General features: G+C 39.0%; 2 protein-coding genes across 3 annotated transcripts; both read right to left on the reverse strand.

The window, feature by feature from the left end:
• Window positions 1-1,785: 1,785 nt before the first annotated feature.
• LOC122985869 (dispanin subfamily A member 2b-like) lies at window positions 1,786-4,213 on the reverse strand. Of its 2 annotated transcripts, XM_044356852.1 has the most exons (3): window positions 4,199-4,213; window positions 3,682-3,979; window positions 1,786-2,592 (listed from the first exon to the last, which is right to left on the reverse strand). In XM_044356852.1, exons 2-3 carry the CDS (start codon window positions 3,895-3,897, stop codon window positions 2,401-2,403), a joined length of 408 nt encoding a protein of 135 aa, XP_044212787.1. In that variant the 5' UTR covers window positions 3,898-3,979; window positions 4,199-4,213; the 3' UTR covers window positions 1,786-2,400. The 2 variants fall into 2 exon arrangements, with proteins under 2 accessions (XP_044212787.1, XP_044212786.1); XM_044356851.1 differs by lacking the exon at window positions 4,199-4,213 and having other exon boundaries at window positions 3,682-4,156.
• Window positions 4,214-5,862: 1,649 nt separating this feature from the next.
• LOC122986120 (dispanin subfamily A member 2b-like) lies at window positions 5,863-8,159 on the reverse strand. The gene is made up of 2 exons (XM_044357221.1): window positions 7,523-8,159; window positions 5,863-6,306 (listed from the first exon to the last, which is right to left on the reverse strand). The coding sequence occupies exons 1-2, from the start codon at window positions 7,736-7,738 to the stop codon at window positions 6,148-6,150; spliced, it is 375 nt and encodes a 124-aa protein (XP_044213156.1). The 5' UTR covers window positions 7,739-8,159; the 3' UTR covers window positions 5,863-6,147.
• Between the last annotated feature and the right edge of the window lie 3,941 nt (window positions 8,160-12,100).

Consider the following 12,100-nt stretch of genomic DNA (forward strand, 5'->3'; position numbering starts at 1 on the left):
GCTGTTGCACTGACTTTGTGACTGATTACCACACCCCTCCCAGAGACAGAAGGGGGGGAGAGTTCTGTCCTACATTGACAATTGGCTGATTCTCACCCCATGACTTCATAAATGCTAAGACTGCACTTTTCTGGTAATTAAATGTACATGTCTAGGCTCACTGCCATCACACTGAAAGTGCATCTCCAGCCAAGCCAATGAATTTCATCTTGTTCTCCACCTGGATTCATGCATTAGTAATGCATGTGTATCAGATGAATGTAAAGCAGCTTTTGTGCCTGCTACAGCGAGTGGAGACAGCCAGTAGTGTCATGGTGGAAATGGTTATTCCTTTGATCGGACTGATGTCCAGCGCTTAGCTGGTGGTGAACCTAGAGCAGCTGCACATTGGGCCTCTAAGCGTTGACTGTATGCACCTGGAACTGCACCTGAATGACAACAGATGATGCAACAAACCCCTTTTTGGCCCACAGATACACAGCCTCAACTTCTGAATGCAGAACTTCTGCAACTTTTTAATGTTGCAGTAAATTGCCAATTACTAGAGTAGGCAAGACACAGTGATTAGAAAAACATCACTTAAATATTACTGGTAACCTGAAACATAATCAGATTTTGGTCTTTTGAAATATATAAATTTGAAATATAGTTAATAATTTTCTTATTTTCACCTCAGCTCTGGTTGAGGGACTGGACTAATTCAGGACAACTTGGACTCAGAGGACCTGATCCCCGTTAGACCTCTCTCCCGATAGAAAGCTGCCCCTCAGACCCGATTGAACAGACCCCTCCTGTAGGGGTGGGGGCTACAGGTGGGAAAATAAAAAACTAACTAAATACATAAAATTCTGCCCTGACCCAACTGTCCTGACCTGACCCACCCCAGATCCACACCTCTTTGTCTTTGGAGCCCAACCAGAGATGCCCTCCATGCTGCATTCTAGCTATGTTATTTTTTTTATCTTGTGGTGGAGAATTATTGAACTTTAGGAAAACAAAAATCATTCAGAGGCGAAGTTGTCAGAAAAATATAAGGTCTTTATTGAACTGACAAAATGCAAAACCCTGAGTTATTCTGCACAGAGCAACTGACATTGTCAGGCAATACAGTCTGATTTATATTTTTAGAATGATATGATACGAACACATCTCTCATTGGTCTTTTCTTATTTATCCCTGTAACTCCCCTAAAATATCACTGGTTATAATATTAAAGAGTAGCTCACGGGTTTATTTACTTTGTCTGTTTATGCTTGGCATACTATTGATTTTTTTTTTTGATTTGCACCCTGCCCCTCACCAACTCCACTTCTGTGTCATGTCAGATAAACAGTTGCAACAAGAAGAGAGGCTATATGGGCTTCAAAATAAATGTATAGAGCAATCAAATAAAGAACATATATCTAGGGCATTAAGAATACATGTGTATATATGCACTTAAAGAATATATGTATGCTTAGAGAGTATGTATGTATTACATCATAAATCTTCGACACATAATCAAAAACAACTGCATTATACTATGAATTTTCCACAAAAATCTCTTTCTTCCTTTGGTTAATACTGTCTCCCCCTTATGCTCTCTCCCCCTACAATATCTTTCAAACAGAAAACACACACACACACCTACCGAAACACATGCGTACAACAATAAGAAAATCTAAGCCAAACCTCATGCCTTTTTTTTTCTTTTTGTTTGTTTGTTTGCTTTTTCGTCTAGTTCTCCCTCTTGTCTTCTGCTATGTCATATGTTTGGGTTTTTTTTGTTTGTTTTTTGTTTGTTTGTTTTATGTTGGTCACTTGTCCTCTGCACTATAAACAAAACAAAAACTGTTTCCCCCCCTCTGGCATTGATTTATTATGTTTAGTTAATGTGTGTGTTATTTATAAAGGAGTTTCTGCAGCCAACCGCTGTCAGGATGTGAATACCGGACACACAACCCCAACTGACGGAAAGTAACTTACCCACTCACTCACAAATGTGCTGTGTTTTTTCCTCTGTGGTTTTTGGAGGAAACTGAATGGTTATCTTTCACCATGAGTTACAGTTTGAGGGTGTAAGCATGAAAAAACACATTTGTGCAACCACAACCGGTTTTTAAAGCCTCAAAATCTCACAAGAACAATTTAATTTGCTTTTACTGACAAATGAAACTGTTAAAAATAAACTCTTTTGACTTACTCTCTTAGTAAGAATTCAGTTACAAAGTCTGGCAGAAATGTCAAACCTGACTTCAGATACATGGATGAGTTCCATTCAAGATTTCTGCAACACCAATAAAGATTTGTATCTTTCTTGCTTGAGGATGCAAGTAAAAAGGTATAAAAGTTTACAAATTGTGGCATGCATGTAAAGTAGAAAAAAATATCACTATGCCACAGCAGCAGGCAACTCTAACACTATTTGAAATATGGCTTGAAGTTGTAGTGGTATCTGTAGTAGTTAATCTCATTTACAATCCAGGCGAAAAGTATAATGACAGTAAAGATTGTGATGGAAACCAGCACAGTGGACACGATGTTGAGGCCGCGGGCAGTGGAGCCGTAGTGTCGGGCACCCTCCAGGTCTCCAGCCACCTTCCGGTCTCTAGCCTGGAAGGACCAAAGCGGATTTTAAAAGCAGTTTCCTTGTTTCGTTCAACCTTGAGGAACTGAAACTTTTATGGTTAAACTCCATGGGCTTCATGCATGAATGTTTTCTTATTTTTCTCTTAAGCTATATTTGTTCTGGCACAAAGCAATAAGACAGCTGGGATTCAACAAACTCTCTTAACTACCTGAACTTGTCTTAAATTGGTCATTTCAGCCTGTTGACTGCCACCTGTTCATGAGGAGGTGTGTTCCTGAGATGTGATCATTAGCATAATCCACACCCCTAAAACTGCCATATTAGGCTCCATGTTCTGTTCTGTTTGTGGGTGAGTTTCATTCACAAAAAAGTTCTCAAAGAGTAAAAACACCACTCAAATTCAAGTCCTGCCTTCAGAAATTATAAAAAACATTTAGGAGTGACAGTAGGAGACCCAAAACAATTAGAAAATATGAATCCAGCTGATGTGTCATCAGAACAGCTCTGCGCTGTGACAGAAATAAAGAGGGAATGATTTGATGTGAAGTTGGATGTTAAAAAAAACATCTTTCTAAAACAAAGTGCTCCGTGATGGGAAGCGGTCATGTGACAGTCACAGATATATTAGAGGAGGATATTATAGTCTACAGGTGATGTTGCACTGTCAGCTGCAACACAAGATGATGCTGGACAGAGACCTGCAGAGGGACATAGAGGCAGCAATCAGAGCAACTACTGAAATGTAGAAGCTGCTGCATCAAAATTTGGCCATAAAATTAATAAAATCTGCCATGATAATGAAAATGTGGTTAACAGAATGTAGATTTTGCATGACGTTCCTTTCAATTGTGTATGTATTATAATTGTAAGTCAAACAAGTGTTTCTCCCCAGTGAAGAAAGACAGAGATGATCTGTTCATGTAGTATCATAAATTTCAATCGTACCTTACGAGAAGTATACGAGAAAATCGATAAATGCCACAAAGATATAAGCAGAATATTAAAAATCTTATTTGATATTACTTCAAGTCTTTTTTTCCTGTTTAAATAGGCAAAAAACACAGTTTGGAATACAAATGATCACAAGTCAGAACAGTTGCACATCAGCTCACCTTGATAGAGTAGATGAGCGCTGCCAGTCCGAGACAGAGAGGATTTAAGTAGACAAAGCAGCAGAGGGACCAGACGATGTGGTCCTGGGGGGGATCAGTGGTGATGTTCACAGTGGTGTACTGAACCATCGTAGGTGCACTGGGCTGTCCGGAGAATCCATCATACCGCCCCCCCTGCAGTGGAACAGCCTCACCCGGGTAACCTTCAGGATTCATCGTTGCCAGCTCAAATGTAGCTTAGAGTGGAGGCTGCAGGAAGGCGTGCAGTAACTTAAATGTCACTGCAAGTGTCTGTTTCCTTTTGACGGTTTTGCAAAAGCCAATGAGACAAAAACACACTTGTAACACACTGCTTCCTTGGCAGCAGTCACAGGATGTCTTAAAGGAGTGGTTCACAATTTATAAAGTCTATCTTAAAACAATAGTCAGGTCCAAATGAACATTGAAATCGTTTTTTCTTGCTGTAATCGTTCCTCCTGTTCATACGGACCAGAAGATCCCTTCATAATGCACTTACAATGAAAGTGATGTGGGACAAAATCCACAAGCCTCCTTCTGTGCAAAAATGTATTTAAAAGTTTATCTGAAGATAGTGTGAAGCTTCAGCCATCCAAAATAGTCAAATCAAGTAGATATCTTTCAACTTTACAGTCTTTTTCATGCCAATGTCTCTTTGTGTTACTATACTTCCACCACAGCTCAACAGGGAAACACTGTCCGAGGAAATACGAAGAGGGAATTTGATGCTGAAAAGACTATAAATGTGGCAGATATCCACTTGATATGACTAACTCAGACTGCTGAAGCCTCATATAAGTGTTGGGCCTCAAACCATGAGGTCACACAAAGAAGGCCTACATGTAACCTGTGAGGCCTGACCACGAGATGCTTTATTCCTTTGTTTTCCCCGAGATAAAGGAATAGCGCCAAAAATGCTGCTTAGACAATGGGAGTCCATTGCAAACTCCATTTCCAAGGATGCTTTGCGATTTTCACACCTCAGCGGGGAGCAGTCAACATACAGTCTCATTGGCGGAGACGTTCCTGCACAGCGGAGCGTCCTGATGATGATGACATCACCGCCCCTTTAAAAACTGAACGTGCCCTGAAGCACACACCTTTCCCATGTCACTGAGCTAGGGGTAACTCCTGTTCCTCTTGGAGTCAGCTGACTAAAGGGGGTACCCCACGCACGTGTTTTCCCCTCCCATAGTCACGTCCACGTCGCAGACCGACGACGTCATTACGTCAGGCCCCGTTGCCACCTTGTCACACACACGCGCACGCATTCCCCTGCATGTGTCCAACCCTGTACATAGCTTTGTGTTTTGTTTGGTAGAATTAGATTTTAGAATAGTTGTTTATTGACTGAAGCATTTGTTAACTTTGTTAATTTTGCTAAGTTTAATAAACACTGCTATATCTTTAAAGAGAAGTTCTTCCGTCGTTATTGTGTGTAATATTGTGAAGAGTGGCTGATTGAAGGAGTCAGAGCTCGAATTCACCCTTCTTTGTTCATCCTTGAATGTTGATATCCCTCAGGGGATCTTTTAATAGCCAGTATGAACAGGAGGAATGATTACAGCGAGGAAAACCTCTTTCAGTGTTCATCTGGGCACCTGACTGTTGTTTTAAGACAGACCTGAAAAATTGTGAACTTATCCTTTTAATGTGAAGTCCTGAGGAGTTTGCGGTTTTAACTGAGAATTAGAGTACATTCTTTCAACTGAACTGGACATTAAATTGTCCTTGAAGCCTTCAACTGTCACATTTCTAAAAGTACACCTCTAAAAATAAATAAAAGAACAGCCAGATGGGAGGCCACTTCTCACTTTTTTTTAGAGTTGATAATGTGGAGCATGAAAGTTTGGATCAAAGAGCCTAAAACACAGGTATAAACTAAACCAGATGCTGTTAGTGATAACTGTCCGTGTACTGGAAAGTTACAGGAGGGCAGGTCCAACAGGCTACAGGCCAGTGGTCTACAAAACAGAGATGTTAGACGGCTGTAAGGGACATGACATGTTTCAACACAGTACAAGTGTAACTCTATAGTGCCAGGAAATAATGCCAGTATCTATACAACCAATCTTTTTACCCTCAAAATTTCACAACCACATTTCTAAGAATAATGAAGCAGACAAAATTCCATTTATTGAAAAATGAAACTGTTGATGAGATGCAGACCTCCCTGACAGGAAATCTGACTTTAATAACAAAGTCTTGCATTCAAATTTGACTACAGACTGCTGTTAAGGAAATGTGGAGTTACATTTAGGACTTTTTAACACCAATGAAAGTTAAGTGTCTGTTTTGCTCAAGGGTATAAGTAAAAGGGCATAAAAAGTTACAAATTGTGCCATGCACGTTAAGCAGAGAACCACAAGTATCACCAAGCCACAGCAGCAGGCAACTCTAACACTATTTGAAATGATGCCATTTTTTTTAATGTCCGTAATAGTTGCTTCAGTATCTATTTGATTCTCCAGACATTCTGAAAATTGCAATAATGAAAAGAACAATCATGATGGCAGTCAGGACGGAGGACACGATGTTGAGGTGGCGGGCAGCGGAGCCGTATTGTCTGGCACCCTCCAGGTCTCCAACCAACTTTCGGTCTCTGGCCTGTAAAAGCAAAAGCACATCTCATATTTTTCAACAAAAACTTGATGACATTCTTGTTTGCTCTATTTCCATGCAGCAAATTCAGTTGCTTTCTTCCTTTTCTATCCATATTTCCATTCTCACATGTAGTTTTGTTTGCATAGTCATTCCACCTCTGACTCTTTGTCTTCAAGAATGTCAAGCAAAACTTATGACAGATTTAAATTATGTTTTCTTCGAACTTCTATCTCATTTGACTATATATATATATATATATTGTTTTTATATGTCTTTTGTATCTTATTGTGTCATTAATTTGTACATTTGTAAGCATATCTTTAAGATATTGATTGCTTGATGAAAACATTTTCCATCCACTGCACAATAAAAAGAATGATTTTTAACCCATTGTCCAAATTGCAACTCTGTTTCCTAATCCAAAGAAAGATGGTAGCTGGTGGCTCCCTGGATAGGAAACAGAGTCACACCTTGTAAAACAGGTTAAAAATCTTTTTTATTGTGTAGTGGTAATTTAATTCTCTATGGTCCCTTTTCATTTTAAGGTAAAAGGTAGCAATGCTCACAGCTCCAAGTCTTGAACAGAGTATCAGGTGCACAATTGTGGCAAGGATGAAACAAACAAATCACCGGGACTCACAGATCTTTCTTATTATTATTTGTTGTGGGCAGAAATGAATGCATTTCAGCCAGAAGCCATCATCAGCATAAACGTGCTATTTCTGTCCACAATAAATAATAATAAGATAAATCCATGAGTGCCAGTGTTTTGTTTGTTTCACCCTTTTAATTTTAATTCTGAGTTAAATTATCCTTCATACTGCCTCATCATTTAGTGGGAAAAATTGCTCATTGTTGTAAACATTACAAGATTTTGATAATAGCTAGGCAACAGGAACATTACTGGAAAATTAAACTATTAATGTACTCCCCAACACTGTGCACACAGCCTACAGTTTACATGTACACATGTCCTGCATTATTGTGTCTTTAAGATCCTGTAGTGGAAAAAGTCTAAGAGTGCAGTTTAAGTGATGTAGATCAGAAAGGTCAGCTGATCAGATTGTTAGATATTAAAGAAGCATAAAAAACCCTGTGACTGTTAGATATTACATGTACAGTACATATATAGACATTAATAAAACTAAAAAATAACAGAAGATTGGTACACAAAGAATGTAATTCATAAGCAAGTCAGAACAGTCGCACGTCAGCTCACCTTGATAGATCGGATGAGTGCTGCCAGTCCAAGGCAGAAAGGGTTTGAGTAGACAAAGCAGCAGAGGGACCAAATGATGTAGTCCGGGGGGGGCTCAGCGCCGATGTTCACAGTGGTGTACTGAACCATCGTAGGTGCACTGGGCTGTCCAGGGAGCCCATCATGCCTCCCCCCCTGCAGGGGAACGACTTCAGCCGGGTAACCTGAAGGATTCATCGCTGTCAGCTCAACTGTAGTTTGAGGTGGAGGAAGGTGTGCAAGAACTAATTATTACAGTGTAATTTGCGTTGGCTTTTGAGGTCAGCAGATTTGCTTTTTGTTTTTTTCGCACCAAGAGCCAATGAGTGAAAAGCAAGCTAACCACACTGTGTGATAGGTGTTGCAACATTCAGTACATGACCTTTAACCAGCCTTAATTGTACTTTGTACATTTAGCATTGTGAGCATCACCATTTCTGTACTGCTGAACATAAGTACCACCTGACAGACCAGCTAGTATGACGGTACACTCTTATTCTTCTTGAGATGTAGAATTGGATATATCTGGATCAAAGAGCCCAATACACAGATAAGCTGAAATCAGTAGTTTAGAAGCTGTTAGCAATAAGTGTGCAAGAAAATTACTAGAGTGAAGATTCAAAAGTCTTCAGGCCAGTAGACACCCGCTGGCTTACAAAACAGAAGCTAACAAAACATCAAGCACTGAACAGATAAAGTTCTGTAGCCTTAGCAGGAAGCCTTCTCATGTCAGGTGTCACCTGTTGTGCGGACATTTGATCAAACTGCACATTTTCACTTAAGTCAGCTCAATAACATTTCAATTTCACATCACATACCATCTTAATATCCATGAAGATACAAACCTGCTTTAAAAAGACAGTTGGAGCAGAAGAAATGGAGACAAATGAAAGACACTGATAGGCTTTAATTACAAATTATTGATGCAGGCACTAAATACACATCTCATCTGAAAGAAGTTCACAACTTGACTATTAATAAAAACATCAGTTACATTCAGATTTACAAATACACATCAATAGCAGGTTATATAACTAATTCATATGGACTGTTATACATTTGATTTTAGATTGTTTGCATCCTGTTGGAAGTCTTTGTAATCTCTTTCCAGGAAAGTGACCTACAAGATATCTTTAAATGTGAACTTAGTCTGAAAGAATCAGGCTCCGCCTCAAATGTTGTCAGATTTTGTAATGTGCCATTTAAACCTGACAAAAGCAGAAAAGCAGGACTTTCTGAGCTGTTTTCCATTTTAAAATTCTATACATTTTCTTAGACACTGCAGAATTGATACTAATTTAAATCTTAAGGTACTAGGTCACTAATGGCAGTCTCTTTCTACACATGAATAAGAGGTGAAAACTTCAAAAATTGTGAAGTGATAGACTACACTTGACCACAATGGAAAATGAAGTGCCAACTGCAGCAGAAAGCTCTAACCACTTCTGCAAAAACCACAGGTGTTTCTGTGTGTTGGTGATGGTTGGGGTGGGTGAGGGACGCATAGAAGAAAGTAGGCTACATCTAAATGTCTAAATGGAAGCTAAATGACTCCTCGAATTTTACTGTATCAAGTTTCAAAAATCTGTTTCTCTGTATGATACTTTGGTGGCCCAACACAGTAAATACAAACTAAATAAATCTGGACCAGATTTAGAGAATTTAGTTACTGTCTATGTCTTATTTATTGGGACCATGTACAGTGTTAAACATAAATGTTACCATTTGATGTACTGTACCAGAGTTAGCTTATAGCTCATTTTCATCTGCAGTCCCTTCAGCAGGTTACAATTAAAACATATAACAGAACAATAACAAACAGTACAAAGCGAAGCAAGATTATTTGCATTCATGGGAAGACCATGAAATAAAATGTAGAGTCAGTGGTTACAGAGTAGCTTTTAGCATACTTTTGAATTTGGTTTTAAACGTACTGATGGAACTGCAGCTCTTCATATCGTCAGGTAGGGCCTCCCACTGAGTTGTGGCTTTTACAGAGAATGCTGACTGCCCAAGTGCAGTGCAAGGAAATGGTAGATCTGATAGAACTTACTGAGTGAGTGTACGCAAAGTCACATAGTGGAGGAAGGGCCAGACCATTTAAAATTTCATAAAGCAGGCACAAATTTGAAAATAATCTAAAATTCTCAAAGCTCAGTAAGTTGTATTTCTCCAGTACCCTACAGTGATGGAGATGCATTGGCTTTTTGTCAAGAGTTTTTAGAGTTTGTTTGTATAAGGACTCAAGAGGTTTTATGGCTGCTTTTCCAGCCTGCCCCCAACATGTGATGCAATAAGACATACAGGAAAGAATCACAGCATACATAAATATCTTTGCTGTGTCCAAAGAGAGACAGTTTTTAATATGTCTAAAATTTGCTAAATTCTACTTTATGGTTTAAACATGTTTCTTAAAGTTCATACTTGGATCCAGTGTCACAACAAGATATTTAAAATCAGTGACTATGTCAATCCTTTCACCTTTGATGAGAATATCAGCGTCAGGAGGTTTTTACCATGGTTTTAGAGAAAAACATACCTTTTGTCTTGTTTACATCTAGACATTATCGATGAAGCCAATGTGTGATGCTTTCCAACACAATTGTTAGCTTAGCAGCTGCTCACTCAGCTGTTTTCACATGTGTGTACACAACAGTGTCATCTGCATACATTTGCAGTTCTACATCATGACACTGTTGAGGGAGATCATTAATATATAGACTAAAGGCACTCACCCATTTTGCATTTCATGTTACTGGACATTGCATCACAAACTTTAACACATTGTATCCTATTAGAGATATCCATGCCAGTGCTCTAGATGAGAAGTTAAATTTAGAGACTTTCGATAATAAAACATCATGATTGACTGTGTCGAATGCTTTATGCAGATCTTAAAATACAGCACTATTAACTATTCTTCCCTTATCAAGTCTTGATTTAATTTGCTCTATTAAGTGCAAGGTTTGCACTTGATTTGCTCTAAAGCCAAAATGCATACGATGCAGACCAAAATTGCTTGTTTTAAGAAATGTTGTCAGTTGTTCAATGACCACTTCCTCAGCAACCTTTGAGAGTACTGGCAGTATACTTATTGGTCTATAGCTACTAGCTTCAAAGCGGTCTCCAGATTTAAAAATAGGCGTGACAATGGCACATTTCCAGTCATCAGGGAAGGAGCTGTATTTAAAAGACAAGTTAATTAAATGACCAATGGGGGGAGTTTAAATAGCTTTGTGTGATTAAACAAACATGGTGTCAAATTGGAAAGCATCTCTACTTTTGGAGCTTTTTAAGGAGCTGATGATTTTGTTTACTTGTAACTCATTAGTCTCTAGCTCAAAAACCTGACCTGTAGCATCTATAGAAAAAAGTTATTAAAGACAGAAACAAAAGAAAGATGATCTTCAATTAACTTTCCCTGTACTTTGAGTTTAAAAACTCCTAAAAATGTTGGCTCCCTCCTTGTGAGATTATCAATTTACTGTTGCCTTTTGCCTCATTCAGTATATTGCGATAAAAATGAGACTTAGCGTCTCTTAGCTCTTGGATAATTTTGTTCCTTAAAAATTTATAAATCAGCATGTCAGTGTCTCTTCTAGTTTTAATTGCCCTCCTTAGTGCAGCATCTCTAGATTTCATTAGTTTTCACAAATTTTCATTAAACCACAGTAAATTGTTTTTTATTTTTGGATTTTATCTGTATCCTCACATTAAATCTTTCCCTCACAGAGTTGAATCTGTAAAAGTCACAGCCATAGTCCAAATTAAAGGACAGTACATCATCCCAGTTCAAGCTGTTAATTTCACTGGCAAATTCCTCTTGCTTAGCTCTGGGTATGCATTGAAAGATCATTGGCTTAGTTGCTGTGGTCCTAAATCTATTTTCAGTCAGTTTTCTCACACATAGGGTTAGGTTAAGATGTGAAAAGCCAGGGATTAAATTATAACTTTTAGTTATTCTTTCTGGTTCGTGAGTAAATTTGATGTTCACATTTGATGTTGTCTCTCACATGTTGTCTCGCACCCCTCCTCCTCTTCCATCAGGTCTTTCTCTTCTAAAACATTGGTATCTGGGCACTGTGAACACTGGCAGGAGTTGCTTGTTTAAACCATGTTTCAATCAGAGAGAGAAAGTCCAGATTTGAGTCAGACAGAAGATGAGTTAGCTGATTGCTCTTTGCGGTAATGCTTCTGATGTTAAAATGCCCACCAAATAGCCCCCTTGGTTTCAGTTTCGGGTCCCAGACTTTTGCATGATTGACAGTTTGGAAGGTTTTGAATAACCTCTGCCTCCTCACTGCAGGGTTTCAACACACAGTGGAGATTTTGTGAGAGAGACAATGGACCTATCAAGGTCTCCACAGTCCAGTAGCAAAAAAGTTATTCATTAAGACATCATGCCTGGTGTTAACAAAGTTTAGTCTGTTAAAGGGGAAGCCTGGCTCAGAAAGTAGATGCTCACTCATCACCGGCATTGGAGGAGTCCCAGACACACTCGGGCGCAAATCAGTACCAAAGTTCTGCAGCGCTCCAGGGGTCATTGGTCCAGGATTTAGC

Source organism: Thunnus albacares, chromosome 7, assembly GCF_914725855.1.
Source record: "Thunnus albacares chromosome 7, fThuAlb1.1, whole genome shotgun sequence".
NCBI lineage: Eukaryota > Metazoa > Chordata > Actinopteri > Scombriformes > Scombridae > Thunnus > Thunnus albacares.